This window comes from Cariama cristata, unplaced genomic scaffold, assembly GCF_000690535.1.
Source record: "Cariama cristata isolate BGI_N322 unplaced genomic scaffold, ASM69053v1 scaffold15693, whole genome shotgun sequence".
NCBI lineage: Eukaryota > Metazoa > Chordata > Aves > Cariamiformes > Cariamidae > Cariama > Cariama cristata.
This window is the reverse complement of record NW_009610265.1, coordinates 76,506-97,613: the sequence shown is the minus strand read 5'-3', so window position 1 is coordinate 97,613 and position 21,108 is coordinate 76,506. Positions and strand designations below refer to the sequence as shown.

At 40.6% G+C, this 21,108-nt stretch overlaps 1 protein-coding gene across 1 annotated transcript; it reads right to left on the bottom strand.

Annotated features, from left to right (window-relative positions):
• Positions 1-950: 950 nt before the first annotated feature.
• On the bottom strand, positions 951-19,710 carry TRIM2 (tripartite motif containing 2; the record flags this gene model as incomplete). The annotated part of the gene is made up of 6 exons (XM_009697833.1): positions 19,381-19,710; positions 14,594-14,775; positions 12,210-12,447; positions 5,692-5,843; positions 4,836-5,016; positions 951-1,674 (listed from the first exon to the last, which is right to left on the bottom strand). Coding segments are annotated over exons 2-6 (1,429 nt in total), but the record flags the coding sequence as incomplete, so codon positions are not given.
• Positions 19,711-21,108: the final 1,398 nt, after the last annotated feature.

The window sequence follows — 21,108 nt, the reverse complement described above, 5'->3', positions numbered from 1 at the left end:
TATCTCAACCCATGGGTTTTACCTTTTCCAGATTCTCTCCCCCATTCAACTGGGGCAGAGGGAGGGGTGAGTGAGCGGCTGCGTGGTACTGACTTGCTGGCAGGGGTTAAACCATGACCCTTGGTAACACATACTGCTGAAATCCTGACTTGTACATATTAAGAATTAACTTGCTTTTTTCTTTAGTTGTGCAAAGCGAAAAGTATTTTCTAACTACACAAGCAGACATTACATAAATATAATAACCTATGGTATAAGACTTTTAAAATGATGAATTATTATTATTACTATTATATAGCTTAAAAACAGAGTACCTAAAAAGACCTGAAAGAAAATCACAGTAAATGACACTAAGATATTATATTTTTACCAAGCATTAGAGGGCCACAGATTTAGAGAGAACATTACACTATATAAAGAACTAAACATATTTAGATATTAGGGACAAAGGCAAATAAAGGAAATCGTAATTTTGTCCTATGTTGACATAATGAAATAACTATATATGACAACAGGATTTACCGTGTATAGTTCCAGGTTAATTAATTGGATTAATCCTTAGGGAAAAAGTTTTAGAGAAGGAGTCATACTTCCCTTCTTGCCATGCAACTTTTTAAAGAAGTAATTTAATCTAATCTGAAGCATTGATGTTACTATATTTTCATTTTATAATGCCAAATAGAGTACAGAATAGGTGGTAAAATATTTTATCCCAAATCAGATGCATGCATTTCTCAACCCAAATTCCAATTAAATATTGCTGCAAACAGAATTTCTGAAGTATGTGCTTTTAAAATTTCCATATGAACAAAAGTCAAGAGGCCGAAAGGCATTATCAGGTTGCTCTACTTACAGCTTTAACCTTAAAATAATTTAACTTCTAGATTTTTTCATCCAGTTTCCCTGAACTGTTTTTAAGTATGTCAGTATGTAGCAGACGAGTCACCTACCTACTCTGAAGATCAAATCGTCTTCAATGGGATTCTCCTTTCTTTTGCCAGTGCTGTACATGCTCGCAGGTCTTTTCACAGCTTTCTGCTTCACATGACCACTGCCAGGAGATTTAACACGCCTCTTAACCCCCTCAGTTGTAGGGGACACATCTGCTGATCTGACCACTTTAAGTTTGAACGGGCTGCCCTTGATATGTTGATCATAAAGTCTCAGTGACAAAGTGAAGTCCCCTTCTTTCTGAACAGTATACAAAAATTCGTAAGTGCCATTTTTATTGTCAAGTATTTCTCCATCCGCCACACTCCCATCAGGCGTGCTCAGCTCAGCGGTGAGGTAAGCATTCCCAGATTTACAGAGCTCCCCATCTTTGTCCTTCGTTGTGATGGTAACGGACATGGGCTGTCCGATCACTGTCTGCCTCAGCCCCTCCCCTGTGGCAACTGTTTCAGAGGCAACAGCATTGGTGGTTAAAATAGTACCCAGATTGTGAATGGACTTCTTCAGCCCTTCTGTTTCCACTATGAAGTCCAACTGATCGTTTTCGCGGGGTTGCAAGGGGAAGTCCCGCTCGGCCAGTTCATTCAGCTTGTCGCTCATTTGCTTCTTCACCAGCAAAACTTCGGTTTCGGTGCCGTGGTTGAGGGCTTGGGCCGTAAAGTTGCTGCAACTTTTAATGCTTTCTTGTCCTTCAAGTAAGGTATCCAGCTGTGTCTGGAGGACCTGTGTGCATTACCAAACACCAGATTCACATCATGTTACAAGAACTATCCTAGCAAGAGGCAGCATGCTTTATATCTGAAGGCCTTTGTAGAAACCCAATTTATAGTGCTTTATTTTAGAGTTTATTTTCACGTTTCATTTTAGAAAAAGTACCACACTGATCCCCTACATGTTCTTGGAATATCATGCTGCAACACAAAAAATGTACCCTGTTTCGCATCTTCAAGACTTCACAGATCCACTGTCACACTAGATTGAATTATTGCCCCACCTGTCTGGCCTGTCTTTTTTTTTTTTTTTTGAACCCAAATGTAGAAGGTTGAACCCTTCTCCAGCTAACTCTCACTAGTCACAGTTAGATAGTATCTGGGAATTGAGCTGTGTGGACAGAGAGACACATTTTGGAGTCATCAGGCCCATTAATAAAGGAGGCTGCAAGAAATTTCTTGAAACTATTTCTTCAGAGCCAAGGGAAACCTTGGTTTAGTCCTCTATGGAGACGGACAAGAAGGCACTCTCAAGATCTGTACATCCATCCTGAGGAAAAGTGTGATTCCTGATCTAAGTAAGTGAAGAAAGGAAAAGTTTCCCCAGCAGAAGCGGCTAAGTTGATTCCCCAGTTTCAGCAGGCAGGAAAGGAAAACATAAAGGATGGGTTGTGGATATTGGGAAGAGTTGGGTTGAGTAGCCTGAAATTTTGGTGGGCAGCAAGTAGCTACTCTGTATTTAAGACTGAGAAAGAGCTTTTATTATGGGCTCAGTTCTGGCCCTCAGTCTAAAATCCTTAAAACAGTATTGACCTCAAAATTGTCAGGTGTGGGCTGGGAACAAGGCTAACATTTTTTTAAAAACAGTTTTGCAATGAATTGGCAAAAGGATCCCTGAATTATAACAACCTAGCAGCGAAATTCATGACAGTCAGGAAAGCCCCAACATTCCAATTACCCCCCACACTCTCCACTGACGAAATCCCCAAACCAAAGTACCCAGTTGCATATGTGGTATGTTTTTCCTACAGAGAACAGCTAGGGCACAGACATTACTGTGGATCAGAGAAGTCATTTTGTTGACCATCAGTGTAAAGTAAATATTTTCAAAACATTTAAATTGATTTTAAAGTAAACTTAGAGACTGGGTGTAGTTCTTGCTGTGAGATACTCTTCCCTTGCTGAGACACACCATCTAATGACACTGCATTCTAAGGGTATTTTTCTTCTGAATTTTACGAAGTTATCTGCTTTTCACCCATTGGAGAAAAGCGAGGCTGATGAGTTACTGATACTGCAAAGCGATAACAACACAAAATCTTTTGCAAGCAAAACAGAATGACCAAATTTCAAGACTACCCTGAAATTTCAAGTTATCTGTCTTTCTAGGCATCTGTAAACCTCTCAGGATTCAATACAAGGCATTTCTAATCTGCCTTGTCTTTATTCAAGGACATAAGCAGTTAAACAGATAGCATAGCTAATAAAGTCCCAGGGTGACAAAAACCCATATGCTTGGGATAACAAACCACAAACTGAGGAGGAAGACAATCTGCAGCTACATTTTAAAACCATTATTTTCGCAATATAGTTTTCTTTCATTACAAAGATAGAGAATATTAAATTGAACCATAACTAATATTTAAAATGTGTTTAGAGTATTTTATAAGAGGCCTCTTTCAGTCCATTGGACAACTGAAACTGAATTGCCAACATTCTTTTAGTAAAGTGTAGCCCTTTCACTTTTTCATTTTTGCAAAGTACATGATCAGAATGATGGAATATTTGGGTTTGAATTATTTTGCAGGACTACTATTCATTCAAAAGCAAAACCCAATTCCAATTGCTCTTTTTCATACAAACAGGGGAGATGCCTCTTTTACTGCCTACGTGCAGCTCTGTAAAAATTTGGTTCTCTTACACCCAGAATAGTTTTTAAACTATTTTAAATCCCTTTAAACAACAAGAGAATTTAACATCATACTTCATCTTGTGTGAACTTTGTACACCCCCTGAGTGTATTTGTTTGCTAAGAAAATAAGTTTTTGTGATATCTTGGATACATTTAGATGAACCTGGGATCCAAGTCCAAATTTTTGATGCTAAAAGCTCCTCAGCTGCTGCTTAGTTCTGGAGATGACTAAATTCTGTGCCCCAGGGTTTTGGGCTCCCTGTGTTCCTGAAAGTACACATCAGAATTCCTCCATTTTCACAGGCCCAGCAGCTCAATACCTTCCTAATGATCAAGCCTGTTCCAGATCCAGGAACGCAGCATTCCTCTGCTTCAGACATCTGGCAATGCTCAAGCTGCTCAGTAATCACAGAGAACGCCCAAAGATGCCAATATTATCAGCCGCTGTTGAAACTCCAGTTGTTGATGCTACTTTCTTTTAAAGGCTATTTTGAGGGAAGAGGTCTTTCTTTTATATAAAACAGACAACTGATGCCCAGGAAGATAAGGACTAAGTTCTTTCATTTGCCTGATTCAGACTTGCTAATCCTCAACAAAAATCCTACCCACCAGGCTACAGGTTTCTCTCTGTAAAAGTACGGATTTCTGTTTTCTTCCTCTAAAGCTTAGTGTACAATACAGGGGGAAAAACACAAGATTCAATCATCCAGATAGGAAGTAAAAGAGTGAATACAGCTCTGGAATCTATTGGTCTCTGTATTCCCCTGAGAAAGTGAGATGTGCCTGCAATCTTTATGCGTTCCAACCAGTGACATCTAACATGAAATATGTTACCAGAAAGGAAAACAGTGCTTTAAAGCAAAACAGCAAGCCTTGTTCAGTTCTTCAGGAGAAATTGTTTGGCCTGTATCTTCATGGAGGGGTTCACAGGATTGCAGCCCAAGAATTTCAGACTTTCCTTTGATGTTCCCTTATTGTCATCTGCACATCAACATGCTGGCTTTAAGCAGATGCCTGCTTAGTGTGTTGGCTATTTTAGATCGTCAGACACCATGCGCAAAGGGCTACCTGCCCACACAGGGTCTGGATTCCATTTATAAGACTGGGCACCCACAAGCGAGGCTCTGCAGCACTTGATTTCAGGAAAACAAAGTTCTCCTCTGGATCTCAGACACAATTTGTCAAACTGGTGTCCTGCATCATCTGTAAAAACTGGCTGATTAAATTAATAGCTTTTCACTGAAACAAAACATGCATCTTACTTTGTGTTTAAGGCCATAATTCACTTCCAGTTCCATAAGCAGCACGCTCTTTCGCACATTTAAAGTCTTCTGGAGTTCATCAAAAGTGGAATGAATGTCATCTACAATGCTAGCCTTTTGGTTGGTTAACTGGTGTATGATTTCAGATATAAAATGAAGTGCTGAGTCGATCTCTGGAAGCCTGAGGGAGGGATTAAATTACAAAGATTGCTGTTTCAAAAGTCATTAAACATTGGCCCTGGTCCTGATATCTTTTGATGAAACAATGTCATCAGCAGGTTGTCTTTAAACTCGGTCATTTCCCAGAAGTAAGTTCATTCCTTTTATCACTACATAGTGGTTTTGGTGTGATAAAATAAGGCTAAGCCAGGGCCCTCCCTTGTGGAAATTCATTAGACTTTAGGCATTTCCAACAACGAGGCCTTGGATCCTCTGTCCTTTATGCAAATGTATCTACTCGGGAAGATATAACTAGATCTATCCCACTTTTTCTTTTTTTTTTTTTTTTTCAGCCTTTCTGCCACTGTAGTATTTGTACTGGTCTTTTAAGCATCCAGTAGTATTTATTTATCATTAATTAATGACCATACTTTTCTCCTTAACATTTTCTGCCCCTTCTTTGGAGGACACTTGTATTTCTAATGGCCTCTGTTTTGTGAAAGGCAGATAGGAATCTTTTGCTCTTTTCTCTAGTCCCTCAGTGCATCACACTCAATTTTTTCCATATGCAAGCCCCACTATCGCTGTTTTCTAGGTAAAGGTCCATGGCAACAGTACAGTAAAACATCCATCCAAGGTAACAGAGGAAGCCAGTGGTATAAGTGAAAATGGCAAATAACCAGTGGAGTCCCCATACCTTTTGTTGACAGCATCCAACTGGACTTGGAGGGAAGCCTTGTGTTGCTCCACCACATCCTTAAGTGGTACGGTGGGATGCTCCGCGTGTTCTCCCTCTGTACACTCCCGGCACATGGCTGTCTCACAGGACTGGCAATAGAACTCCATCACCTGGAAAAGTGCACAACTCTAAATTCAAACACGGCAGCAGTAACATCACTCAAATCACATCTTACTGGGTCTTGAGCTCATGTTATTATCCAAGCTCTGAGACAAAGTTTCTCCTTTCTTAGACACCAATAATTTACTGCTTAAAAGATGGCTGTTGTATATTTCATAGCAAAATGCTGGTTTGAACGTATTTTATTCTATCAGAACGTGTTAGACCAGCAGCCTGGGAAACAGAATGCTGGACTTCAAGGCTGGCCCTAACATCATCTTTCAACTGTGTAATAGTAAGTTTTGGTGTCTCTCTCAACTACTTTGTGAAATGACTCAAAAAAACAGGGCACTCAAGTTCCCTCACTAACTCAATCCTTAGTCTCCCCAGAGGGTCTGCCAAAGAAACTGTAAACTTAGGCTGTTTTTCATAACAGGGTCACCTGCCGAACATGAATTCAATGGAGCTTACCAAACAGCATGTTTATTTGCTAGAGAAAAGCACCCTAAATGAACCAACATGCCGCAGGGAAAAATCTCCATATCTCATTACTAATCCCTTAAAACCATCAAAACCTCATATCTGATATTATAATAAAGTGCTGATCTACACTTGAAAGAGGAGATTGTTTCAACCTGTTATGTACCCAGTAAGGTGCTGTCTGGAGATTAAAAAATTATCTTTACATGTAATAAATGCCCCAAATTCTGAATATGTTCATGAGTGGAAAGAAACAGAAAAGTGCTGTGCCCAAAATCATACGTTAATCAAAATAATGCACATATATGCAAATTCAGCATGAGACTTTCTTTTACAGCTAGGAAGTCCTTGAGCACAAAGCATTTTAGGCTTATTAAAAGTATATAAGGAAGCTCATAGGATATGCTTCAAAGCAAGACATTGGCAGCTCTCTTGAATTGAGAACACAGCATCAGAATATTGAATAACTTCGCTGATACTTCTGGCCCTCACACCTCTCGCACAAAGACGGTTGTGCTGGAGATGCTGGTTGACAACAAGATGGTTGTGTAGAATTGGCTGTTTTCAGGTGAGCAGAGGGACCTGTAACAGCACCATGCAAAGTAGCTGGCTGCCCCAAGACATGTTGAGAATTAGGAGGGGGAAGTAAGAACCATGATTTGCATGTGGCTATTAGTATTAATAGGGATTTTCCTCTGATAAGCTCCTTTCTGTCTTATTCCCATTCTTCCCTCTTATCTCAATTCACAAGATACAGGATTCACACGCAATGAGGGTTTAGTCATTTGTTGGCCATTCATGTAAGCCACTTCAGATAAAATTTAAAAGCTGGCCCAAATAAATAGTGTAAGATCAAATATATCAGCAAGGGAAAAAAAAAAGTAGACCTTCTAAACAATGACAACCGCCATCAACACTACTCCAGTCACTGTGAATTTAGCAGTCTCACAGCAGTAGATCCTCTGAGGCCTGACAGTTACAGATGTGATGCAGTCTTACAGTGCATAAAGGAAATGAGATAAACAGAGTTTAGGATTTAAATTCTGTTGAAAGACTTCAAAAATTCACAACCAGAAACAACCAAAAAGAACAATATTTTATTAGGAAACTCTTAAGTCTTTTTATATGGTAAAAAAATTGCATTTCTTTTGAATGAGTGTCAAAAGTTCATCTTTCTGCCTCTTCATAATTTAATGCTTAGGTTCAAGATATTTTAACAAGCCTTTTACTTATTCTTTTACTTATTTTTATCTTTGGATACAATTATTAGAATAATTTAATATTTCTCTCTCCTATTGAACACCTCATAATAAACTTCATTATATTTGCAGCAACATATATAAGAAAGCAAGCATCTCATTGGCATATTAAAATTTAGCCTAATCAACTTTCTTCCTCTTTAGTCAAGCACCAGAGAATCGCATAAGCTGGAATGGTAATAGCAAGCAGACCACAAAGACCTAACATGTATGTCTGCACAGAAATAGTAATCTTTGCCTCAGTTCAATTCAAAATGTTTTGAGTGAAGCAGCTTTCATTTCCCATTAAAAATCTCTGGATTGTGCCATAGCTGAAGGAGAAGGAAAACCTACTATTAATACAAGTCAGGCTACAAGTGCCTAGATAAGCTGATTTCCTAAGATTTTTGTCTAGCATTTCTTAATCGGGTAAGATTGATTTCTAACTACAGACAGACATGTATTACTGGCTTTTCTTCTCTCCCCTCCATGCCCAACATGGGCATCACTTTTTGTGACATCCCCAGAAAGCTTTTCATAACAGGTTTGCTTTACAAAACATCTCAGAAAAAAAACCCTTTGCCTGAACCACTCCTTTCCAAATTGAAGAGAGCTCTTGGGCAGGATATTCTATGGCATCCAACACTGGCTTCAGCTGTATTTCCGCTGAAGTCAACAGGACATTCCCAGCAGCTGTAATGAAATGGGAATCAATACCTGCTGGTTCTGAAATCCCATCCACTAACTTCTACCTTAAACCAGACCAGCAGATTTCAACACAATGATCTAATCAGAGAGCCGTGGATATCTTCACTACTGCAATTTAACTGAATTTACAGAAACTTCTTAATTTGCATCATCAAGGATGCAGGTACTTCTGAATTAGATTTCACAAAGCCAAAGCACACTAATTCCAGCCCTTCAAAGTTTAGGTCTCTAGAAAAAGGTTCTTACCAATCACAAGCCCCCCTTCTCTAAACGCACATTTGAATAATCACATTGTTCATCCTCTGCTTTCTGTTTGTTTGAATTAAAACAGCAGTCCAGAGAAAAAGGAAAAGTCTGCTCTTTGCCAGCCTTCTTCCTCATCTCACGCACATGCTTAATCCCTCTGTCCCAGGGCTAGTGTGTACCTTAGCTTTGTTTGTTTTGGCTTTTAGAAGAATGTAGGTTTGTGTTACTGGAGGGCACTTCCCAGGTATATGGTAAAATTTAGAATGTGGGGTTTTGTTCTCCCTAGTCATAGCTTTTGCTTTACCCATGCAGCAAACCTGAAAGCTTTAAGCAAATTTTTAAAAAAGTTTTGAAAGACTGCCATGACTTAAACAACATGTTTGCATACAAGTGAACCACCCAAATGCCTTGTGTGACTTTCCAACTCAGTCAGAGATGATTGTATCAGTCGCACTCTTGCTTCCCAACTGTATTGAATGTTCCTTGTGAGGGAGAACAAAATTCCACCAGCAGTGAGCTCAGTTTATTAGTTCTAATGCTCATTAAGAGTCTAACGCTGACGTTCTGAATTTTTTATTTAGCCTCAATGACACACTGAATATTGCAGAGTACAGAAGAAAAATAGATTACATTTTCATGGGATACATGAGTAAGTGACACGGTAGGAAGTACAGAGGTGAGGAGAAAAAACAAGGTTTAAGAGGTATGTTATGAAGTCACTTCATCAGAATATCAATGATAGGTGCTTTTTTATTTAAGGGAAGTGTAGATGCAGTAAGCAACACCTGCACAAGTTCAGGAAATGTTTTTCTAGACAAGATCATATACCTGTCAAGTCGCCAAGCTATTCTGTGATCTTTTGCGAAAAAGCTAGTCAGAGATAAGGCATGCTCTCTTGTTACAAGTCTTTAATTTAATATTGGGTATGCTCTCTTATTACACTCGGTAGGCAGAAAATCCACTGTACCTGTAAAAGCATGGATCCTAGACTCTGGGCAGGCTTTCACTTCAAATTCAAACAAAACCCAAGCATGGACTTTCAGAATGGCTGACTGCAAAGAGGCTGTACCACTCATTACACATTATGAAGTAGTGGACCTAGAATTTCACAGCCTTCCCTGTTGTGGCTGTTGTACCTTCCCCTAAATGATTGTAGATCCATGTTTCCAAATGAGGATGCTTATATCCAACAAGATCTGCAGGTGTTTAGCAGCTGAGAATAAAGCCAATCTTATTTTAATGTGTAGGTAGAAGATAAGAATCTTCTGTTAGGTTCAAAAGTTCCATAACACATGTGCCCTGTCACCCCAATTTAACAAGAACATGTATTTGTGCTCTGTGCTGGGCGCATATGAGGAAGCATTTGTTTATAGTTTAAGCACAGGAAACCATCTCTCGTGTTAAGATACTACAAGCTAAGTTTCATTTTTCACAAGAACACACACCCCAAAGATGTCACAAGAGAGGATGAGAGGATGTGCGCAGAAGGAACAGGATACGCACACAAGCGTGGAAAGTATGAGTGGTGGGAATAAGAGACCAGCTGGAAAGGAAAGTACCTAATCTACATGGCCTGAGGAAGGCTAAGTTACACGCAGACAGGCAAGCCCATGAGAAAGTATCTGCACATCAGTTTCTATCTGATTTTAATCAGAGAGGTTTAAATCCAGCATGGCTGGAAAGATTGAAAAAACTTGTTTAAACAGAAACTTATTTCCAAGCTAATACAAAGAAAATCTGCTAATATTTAAATGAAATACACGTGATGCAAATGTTTCCCTTGAGAGTAAAAAGACAATGGGTCTGATCCTACCCCAAGCAATACGTAAAAATTACTGAAGAGAGGTTTCAGTGCAGAATGACTGCTGGTTCTGTGAAGGCATTCTCCTCCAGCTACCACCTCAATCCTGCCTCGCTCCCCGAAGCCCCCAGCAAAGCTGCTAGCAGTCAGGCACATTCCACACAGAGCCCTTGTGCTGGGCACCCGCGGAGCCGGAAAAAGTCCATTTCCTCCGCCAGGCCTGAGGCAGCCAGCACCTTGCCCTGTGCACCCTGCCCTTCAGCCAGACCCAGCGGGCCAGCCTCAAGCAGCTCTTCCCAAAGCTCTTCTCAGCTCCTCCCGTCACAAGGACTAATGTGTGCACTTTAGCTTCTAATTTCCTAGCTCTGCAAAGCTTTAAATTGGAGTCATCCCCATCCCGGGCCCAGCCCTCCCAGATACTTACTGATGCAAGAAGATACTCCCATCACACACTACTCAGCGCCCTAAAAGGCATGCTATGTTTCAAGGTCAGCCAAGTAAGTTTGGCTTAGAGGTCTTACAAATCTGCCTTTCCCTAGAAAGGAGTTCTCAGAAAGGTTTAAGGTGACATATTTTTAATTGTAGGCAAATCAGTTTTTTCTAAGCACACCCAAAGAATCATCAGCTGATAATGTAAAATGCAAAACAAGTAACATCTTCATTTTGACTTTTTTCTGCATTTCACAATCAAATGGTTCCTATCATGACTGCTATGTCAGAAAAGAACTATGATTCATTTTAAGGAGAGCCAATAAAATGCAAATAAAAACTAGGAATGTATTAATCAGTAACCACTGCACACACAGAGGTACAGTACATATTAAAAAATCTACACCAGTTATTCATTAATCAGTGTACAGCAAATCAGTTCTATAAGGCCACCTAATTCCAGCAGGTCAGTAAAGGAGAGGGAACTGAGCTGTTCCTCTGTAAGAGTAATCACTACCTATCAGCTGAATTATTCCTATACAACCAATATACCTAAATTGAGTATCAAATAAAACAGGCCTCAGAAAGTTGTCTTAAACTACTGGCACGTATTTCTTGGCTTGCATAGAAGCACAGCATTCAGTTTACAATAGAACATTGCTCAGCTTTGCAACGTGGTCTACTTAGATGGTTCCATAAGCCTGGCAATGAGACAGAAGTTCATATGCCTACCATGAAGCCACACAGGTTAACACTGAAAATTGCGAAGTAAGCAGAGTTTGCGCTGTTCTTGTAATAATCAGGGAATACTTACCCAGTTGTGGGTACTTGCCAATGAATACACTGATATGATTTGAGGGTGTACGTAAGGGGATGCTAAGAAAAAAAAGTCAGAGGAGGAAAAAAACCAAAGCAGCCTCCAAGGACCGATACATGAGATGCACAAAACCCTGCAGATAAACAGAAGCTCTCTGTTTCTAGCCTGTGCTGAACCAAAGCATCCTGAGCTAGGACAACCTTTTGTTTGGCTCCATGTTAACATGCTCACATAGCTTTTGGTACTGCCTCAGCGTGCAGATCAGTTAAGCTTATAAGGTCCCTGCCACATAATGCCTAAACAAGCACATAGGTTCCGACAGCAATAGTTGATTCTACAAGCGAGGGAGCTATGGAAACCCATCCTAAAGAGGCAAAGGCACAAGGTCCAGCACTTGCAGGACAACAATTTTGACCAAATGTGCTGAAAGACAGTATCATCCAAGATGACTGGTAAGATTAAATAATATCCTGACTACTTTAAGATGCTCCACTAAGACCATCTGAGTTAATTGTCTTTTGTTCACATGTTATAAAGTCAAAGAACTAGTGCGATTCCAATTCCTCCACCGTCTTTTTAGAACAAAATATCCATGACAAACCAGACCAGTCAGCACATATCAGTACCTGTACATATCACAGGAGTTCATCTCACTTACATTTCCATCATGATTGGGGCAGGAGAGCGGTTTGCCCGCAGCAACAGCGGTGACAGTCTCCAAGATGGAGGACTCTTCAATGCTGTTGTCCGGCGTTCGTTGCAGGACATCCATCAGGTTGGTGATAAAGAAGTTGTTCTGGAGTGCAGAAACCCCTTTCTCTGGCAGAATGGAGGTCTGGCGGCACACGGGGCAAGAAAGGGTTAAGCTATGGGCTGGAATGTAATTCTGTAAGCACCTATGGGGAAGGGAGGTGGAAGGGAAGAGACAGGCAAAGTATCATCAAAGATGAAAAAAAACCCCTTCAGTTTAAGAACTGGTTTGAAATAGTGCTACCCCTACTTATAAAAGGAAAGGTACATCATCAGGCTTCAGAAGTAAAAGTGGTTACAGGGATTTTTTTTTTTCCCTTTAAATCTTTTTTCCTCTGCCACATGAAAAAAGCTTCAGTAAGCTGACATAATTTTAAGAGTTATGTGCCTTTCTTTCAGTTATTTGTGCAGAGTGGATCCATGATTCCAGACATGTACCGCATCCTGCTCATAGGATAGTAAAAATGATAAACTATCAGATAAAGTTTGACAGACATGAAGTTACTGCATCAAGTATTAGAGCCTGTGTCTTTAACTGACTAACCGGTGGTTGACCCTTGTCTTTCCAATAGAATCTCCTTTATTAACTTGTATTTGTGGGTTTAGTGTTTCAGAGCTAAAACTTGGTCCCAATGAAACCAATGGAAATTTTTCCATTTATTTCAATTAGGAAAGTTATTTGGCAGTTAGCCAGAATCAACAGAGCTCTCTTTACTACACAGAGAAGCACGTCCTAGGTTACCACAGTTTATGTTAAGGGAGTTTTGGAGGAGATTTTTGTTTGTTTGTGTTTGATTGGGGGATAGGGGGCAGGATTTGCTGGGATTTTTTTAGAAAAACTAAATTTCACAGAATATAAATCTGACACGAAAGTTCTGCGATCAACAATACGCAGCAGACTAGCCTAGGTGACAGTTAGTGCCACTTTTGGCCTCGAAAATCAAGTTAACAGCCACTGGGCATGCAACATCCACCTGTGACTGGCGATTCAGTATAGTCCCGTAAGCACAGGAAACTTTGCAGAATGCAGTTCTTAAGGGGAGCAGTGCTACACCAAATTCCTCATGAGATGCCAACCAAGAAAGCGTGACCTCGCACAGCTACACAGTTCTTAGCCACTTCCAAGGGCTTTGCTTACACCACTCTTCATCCTCCCTCCACAGCTCTCCTCCTGACCCCCCAGTAAGGGCTCTGTGAAAGGAGAGCTTAAGCTTTGCACATCAGCAGTACACTGGAAGAGTTCGTCCAGCCTCTCTCCATAACCAGATCAGCCTAAGAGGATTACAGTGAAAACCAGAAGCTGACCTTAGGATTTACACATGAACTGAAGTCAAGAAACTTTAGACATGGTGGTGAAGATCGACTTCACTGACTTCAGTGGGAGTTTCACTGCTGACTTCAGTAAAGTCAGGGTTTCCTATTCTTCTACAGAAGACCAGTTCATCTGACACACTCACAGATCCACAATTTTTCTTGCACCCAGTGCAAAGTTAGATATGCACACCACAATTCTAAGAGATGGAAATCTCCTGAACTACATGTTGACATAAAATACCATTTATTAAAATTCTCCTGCCATTCAATATATAATCCAGAGTTGCATCCCATCCTCAGATAAAGAACTCTAATCAGTAATTCTTCAGCTAACTTTCCTGCAGATGCTGTATTTTCTCCACCATCTGATGGATAATATAACATTAAAGTATCGCTAAGTTATTAAATTCATTTGGCTGAATACAGTAGAAGGCAAGCTGCTGTTTTATCACATCTCTTTTCCTAGAGTTTTTCCACTTCAGTCAACCAAGTTGCAGAATAATGATGACATTTAATCACAGGTTATTAATAATGTATATATCATGTCTAACCCTTGGACATTAAAGGATGGGATCATTATTTCTCTGCTTAGTAAATCAACAAAGAAAGGTTTTTATTGTTTCTAATTATAGGCTAATCAGTGTAAATTTGAGACCATTAATTTGAGGTCCAAATTCTGACTGCCATCACCTTTCACATTGTTGTAACCACATTCATTAGTTTCATTAGATTTACTTTTTATTTACTCTTGCATAAAGGGAGTGTATTCCAAAGACCCCACTGCTCTCTCTTCTTCCTACCTGCCACAAATAACAGTGGTTTTCTACATCCCTGCCCTTCCAGCCTTCCCAGACTTTATCATGCCTTAACGTGAGCTTTACAAGTAAAGAGAAAAGTCCCCATCCACTAAAGGATGCATTGTTCTGCGCTTGTTGCATGACACAAATACCTAGTTACCAGCAGGAGGAAAGGACTTACCTCTCACAGAAAGTGTGCAGGCAGGGAAGTACTTTGGGGTTCTTGTAACGGTCCAGGCATATGCTGCAAATCAGAAACTGCTTGTCAATCTGACGGACCACAGGACTTGGGATGTTGGAGCCTTCACTGGCCATCCTAGACCACTGACATATGGGTCCTGTTCCCTTCTACCCTGCACGCTGCTGGAGTCAGGTGGGGAAAAGAAGAAAAGAAAAAAAAATGGCTTATGAATTCCATGAAATAACAAAATCAATAACTAATTCACTCACGCTTCATCCTTATGCAGCCATTCATATTTCCATATAAAACCAAAACAGTGAAGAATTAAACTTCTAAAATAGTTTATCACTGATGAGAGCCGGGAAACAGTCAGCCAAGTCTACACCATCACACATAACACCTCTGCCTGAGTAGGCACTCTGGAAAGGCATGTTGCCTCTGGACCGAAAGAGTTACAGGGCTGTCTGGTTTTAAAGAAATCCCACAATAAAACATTCTTGCGCCAGTAGGTTCAGCCAGTGCTAACAAACATAGGATTTCTTACGTCTGCAGTACTGCTGACAAAATGCTTAAACTGGAACTGCACCAGCCAGTCAAATGGCTGCATCACACACAGAGTTTGAAAATTGTTTGCCTGACAGTTTTTTCCCTTATCACTGTTGGCGTTGCCAAAGATATGGTAGGCTTGGACTCCAGGAAGCCCCCATGAAGGAACCTCTAAGAACCAGCCAGCCCCTGGGAAGGGAGTGCTCAAATTCTGCATCAGCAACAGGGGTGAGGTAGGCGAAGTGAAAATCCTCACGACAGAAGAAACGGAGCACAGAAGAGGCAACTGATAGCTGCTGAGAATCAGTAAAGGTAGGGCGAAGGATAGGTGAAGCCCATCCAAATAATAAATGTCAGAAAAATGGCATTTTAGGCAGAAAGAGTAGCACAAATCATGTTTCTGGGACTGAAGACTCTTCATAACCCTGGCATATAAAGGATGAGATAAAAGGGTAAGAAAAAAGTCTACTGACTGACAGAATTAAAGTCGCAGGCTTGGAACACCTCCTGCCCTGGAACAAGGCACAGGGAGACAAAAACTTAGTTTCTTTTCAGCTGGAGGTACAGATTATAGCCAACAGAATTCGTATGTGGAAAGAGAAGACAAGGAGGAAAAGGAAGGAAGCAATCTCAGAGAAAAGTAAACTGCCTGCTAAAATAGTTTAGGAAAACCTGACAAGCAGAGGCCCTGGCAGGGTGGCCCCGCAAGATCTCCTCTCCACCTGCGTTTCTAGCGGGTCGGAGGGCTGAGAGGCGCAGGCTGGCTGCCCGGGGAGCTGACCCCAGCCGCTCCATTGCAGCACCGGCTTCTGCTGGTACCCCCGCCCAGCTGGGCTCCGTCACTGCAGGTACGCTCCTGAGGTAGTAACTGTGTCCCTAAACACTTTCTACCCCAGTTTTCAGTCATCCATTTCAGACGATTTGATATTTGGTTTGAGGGCAGTTCAGGCTTTCCAAGACAGAAATAGCAAGCCCTCTGCCTCCATGCTGATCACACTCATTCAAAGGTCACTCAATTCCACAATGATCTGCATGACCTCTAGCATTTTATCGGCAGCGTTGCATCAGATCTTCTTCCTGGGCTGAATGCAGGGCACACTCATCTGGCAGAGCTGAACTGATGCCGTTCTTCCTGAGCTGTGTATTTAGCTGTACAGGTATGGTTTACTTACTACATTGAGCAAGTGGCCATTTCTAGGATAAAGACAGTGGATCACGCTGTACTGACTTCCCTGATAACAGGTTCCAGGGGAATCACCTCTCTGCTAGCAAATACAGCAGCATAAAGTTACTCACAATTAAATACCCAACAGCAGTAACTGACATTTAATTTGATGGAAAACACTTACAGCAGGCCCTTTTCCCTTTTTTTTCCAAGGAAGGGGAATCTATGAGTTTAGAAGTTGCTGGAATACTCATAAAATGTCATGTTTGTTCATGACCCAAAAATGCATGATTTCAGGATCGATCACTTGTTTCACTTTTTTAATTTCTTTCCCCACAGTAAGACAAAATGTGAATATTACATAAACATAAATTAATTTTACCTATTTAAATGCCATAAATCACAATCAATCAACCTTAGGAGATCAATTAGGAACCTGTGTTACTTTTTAAAAGCTTGAGTTAATGGCTTCACAAGAAGTGGAACCAAAATATCTAGCTTTCACAAAACGGAGTAGAAAGAGCAGACTATCAAATACGCATGAACATATTCATGCCTTTGGCAGCATAACATGCAGAACTTCAGTGATGAGTTTCAAAAGAAAATTCCTTTCATCACCATTGTGGCTGTGTTTGCCTCCCACTCTCCCTCCCCAAAAGTTAGGGGTAAGGACACAAATAAAATAGGGAAGATAATCAGAGACAGGAAGAATTCTTATCAAAACCACAGTTTCCAAACTGGACACAGATACATTATGAACAGTAGAATTTTTTTGTTATAGACTAAGCACAGACTATTGAAAAAAACCTCCTGTACTTAAGATGAAAGAATAGGTCTCCAGTGAATGCTGCCTGTCATTTAACAGAAGAAAGTTCTCTAGCAACCAGATATTTTCTGTATTTCATCTTTCCACCATCAAGTACAGCTACACCAGCAAATAGTAGCAAATAGTATACATGGAAAACTCCTGCTGCCTGAAAAATTTCATACTGATTTCATCTGATCTTCATCTTAGTCTTTTACAATCCCCCAATCTCATTGCAAAATCAGGTGATTCTTTGCATTTCATACACAAAGCTCATGCCAGTCACTTTAATTTTCAAATGTTCATGCTTTAAGCTTTGCCAGTGAAAGAAACGATTAACAATTCAGAAATGAGTGCTTTTAATATTTGATGTTTTGTCTGGAACGCAGCAGGCCACAATGGTCATTTATCCCCTGTGCTCACATAAACCAGGTTTAAAACATGCACCTGAAAATAGCATTTCATGAGTACATTTCAAGCTTTGGCCACTACCTGGTACGAGAACTTCTTACACAAGTGGTTCATTTAAAAAGTTTTTTGAGTATGGAATTTCCAGAATTCTGCAGCCTCCCTGAGCCAACTCCACCTTTGATACAATTTTGATGAATGTGATGTAGCTAGGAGAAGGATGATTTTTGACTCAATGAAAGTAACTGTGCGATCAAAGACCATCTGAGGAAAAGCTGGAGATTTTAGACAATGCTTTTGAATTCCACCGAAGACTATTTATTCTGATGTACTGCAGTGCTCGCAGCAGTTCCTCAAAACAGCAAAAGAAGTTTCTGATGTATTAGCAGTGGGAGATTTCACAAAGGAACTAGTTTTACAAGAGGAACTTTTTTTTTTGTAGTAGCATCTTCTGAGCTCGGAAACTGCCAGGGTTCTTTTCAGAGGTTCGTTCTGTCTCACAGACTAATAAAAGGCAGATGAAGCACGAGCTTTGAAAACAAGTCTGAGAATCACTTCTCCATATAGTTAGACTTCACAATTTCAACATGCAAAGCGAAAGGTTTATGAAACAATGCACCAGATGTTTTATGTCTTATAAAGACATAAAACCCTAAAGACATAAAACCCCACCCATTTATCTGTAAGAAGCACGCATCGGAAACTCAGTTCAGGTTTGCTAAATCAAGTGCAGAAAAGGGTTCTGAAACGTATACCCTTTGTCACCCCTTCCAGGCTCAACGATTGCTATCTTTCCAGCCACCCTAAAAATAACATTGTTCTTTTTCCTTCAGCTTGGAGATACAACTATCAATTTTCATTCAAAATACACTACACAGCAAAGAAAGGACAAAACAATGGCTCTCTAAGCTAGTGGAAAGCCTTGCCCTGCTACGCATGCATGCCTTCAGGAACGAAAATCAGGGTGCGGCCCCACCCATATGAAAAGAACTTCCTATAGCATCAGAAAAGGAAAAAAACCCAAACCATTAGGGTACAGCAAAGAACAGTTCCAGTAGAGTTGTTTCAGATAAAGAGACCCACAGAATAGGAAAGTGCACCCTTTCTACAGGTATCTTCAAATGACCTCTGGAATTCCTCAACAGTTATCCAATTCTCTATTAGTTTCCGTGGCCCAGCTGAGAAAAAGACAGTGGGAAAACTTGTAACTGCCTGTTCAGTTTCCAGGATTTATTCCTAAAAGAGCGGAACTCTCCGTTGCCGATACACTGCTCTCACCGAACTCCACCCAGCCAGAGCCGGAAAGTACAGCCTGAGGAGAACAGATTGCTTGCAGCTTGTTCATCCTCTTCTTACCGATGGTATTCACAAGCCAGAGGGTCTATTCATGTATTATGAATGAATAGGTTTCCAATGGCAACGTTTCCAAAGGAACGGTTAGGCCTCAAGAGCCATAAGAAAGGGTGGGGAACCTCAATAATGTTGCTTCAAGGACTGGAGGAGCTGGGGCTTAAAAGTCCTTAAAACAGGTAAGTCGCCTGTGCACAGTCGTTAGGAATAAAGAACAGATTCAAGCCATTTCTAGCAGCAGCCCCAAAATTAGCTGATACACAACACACCAAGCAAATTAATAATCATAACCGCCACACAGTCCACTTGTGCAAAGGGCTTGATAAGCTAAATTTGCATTCCTTTCTCTCCCACTCTTGCAATCAGCTTGGTGCCTTGTTTAAAACACAGCAACCCTCTTCATTCTTACAGCATGCAGAAGCATTATGAACGATCGGGGGCCAAAACCGAAGGAGCAACCCAGCAGCAGCCACCAGGAATAACACTGAGCAAACTTGAGCATTTTAGACCTACCCATCTTTGTAGAAAAATAGCTTAATCAGTGCAGTGCTGAGGATAAAATCCTTGCAGGGACGGAGCTGCAGTTCCGCAGTAATCCAAACGAACAAACCATCATCTGTAAATATGTCAAGCCTCACACGTAAAACTCCTGAAGAATCCCTACCACCGCACAGTCATGATTAGATGCACAACAGATTTTGTGCTCTAAGGAGTGACGCTCCATTCCACGAAGAGGACAGGTGGAAAGAAAAATGGAAGAATAAAGAGGAGGCCCAGTGAAGTCGTCATGAATTTATTTTTTTTTTCCCCCTCGGGTCATTTGTAAGTGGGAGACCCCTCCAGGATTCAAACCAATCAATCTTTATTTAGTACATCTTTTTCTCACTCAGCCCGGGTAGAAAGACTGCAGCAAACGGTGCGGGGGATTGTGGGATAGGGATGCAGCAGAGAGCTGCAACGAGATTCGCTGGGTGGGTTTTTTTTCCCTCCCTGCTCAGCAATCAGCTGTTCCGAGGCTCCGCGCAGGGCCATTGAATTTGGTCACCAGAATGTTATTACAGGATTAGCAGGCGGACACAGCCACCGCTGTGCATCTGGCATGTCAATGCATCTAAGAAATACATATGCAAATATTACTCGCAAATTGGAACAAGGATTTAACTTCGAAGGGGAGAGTAAGTATTACGTCACATCCATCGCCAGGACAGTCGCCACAGATGAAACAACAGCACTTTCATTTATAAAGGCAATAAAAAGCTTAACACGGAGTGATTCCATCCTGATTTTTCCAGGATTCAGAGTATTTCTTGGAACATAATTTTTCCCTGCTCCAACTTTCAGCAACAACAACAGACCCCACAAACGCTCTTTGTCTCTCCAGATGTTTAAAGCAGATTCAAAGAACCTCTTCAGGAAGCCGTGCTACCGACACACAAACCAGCAGCGCTTTCTTCTACTACAGAGCTGCCTCTTTGACCCGACTCGGACTCAAGTCAAATATTTGGGGCAGCAATTAGTAAACTCGTATGCAAGGAATGCCAGAATCAAAGCTAACAGTCCACTCAACTTTTGTACAAACAGTAATGCAAAGGTGTATTCACTTAGTTAATCTATTTACTTGTTTAAAAAAACCTGAAAATCAATTCAGATTTTACTCGGCTATTGCCAAAGGAAATAAAAAGAAATTTGATGTCTGGTGTTTTTCAGCTATGCAGAGAAGGTTGTTAAAAAGATGCTTGTGAACACACAGACACTGCTGAAGTAAAGCAACATAGAATTAGCTTTGTCTTCCAGTATAACAGCTGGTGGTTTTTGCAGACAAGGTACTGTTTGCATCTCTAAATACAGTGTATCTTTTCTTTTGAAAAAACAAATCATATGCAAGTATTTCAGCTAACTGAGGCCAACAAAGCTTCCCACAAATAAAAGGACACAAAGCTCCATTTGCATCCAGAAGAAAAAATGTGGGGTTTAAATACTGTCTGTGCTACTCTGACTTAATGAGGACCGATATAGTTATTTTAGAAGTTTAAAATGTTGTCCCAAGCTCTTTAAGCACAGTTTCCAGAATATAATATTTATTCCATTCTTGGACTGATGAGGTAAATAGCATTAATAATAATTCAGCGTGACTGAAATGTAATCTAAATGCCTGTTAAAAATATAAATTCTGCATACATCATTTACTTTCCACTTGGCAATCATTTAGCCAGATTGGTTTTATGCATCAGGCAGATCCAG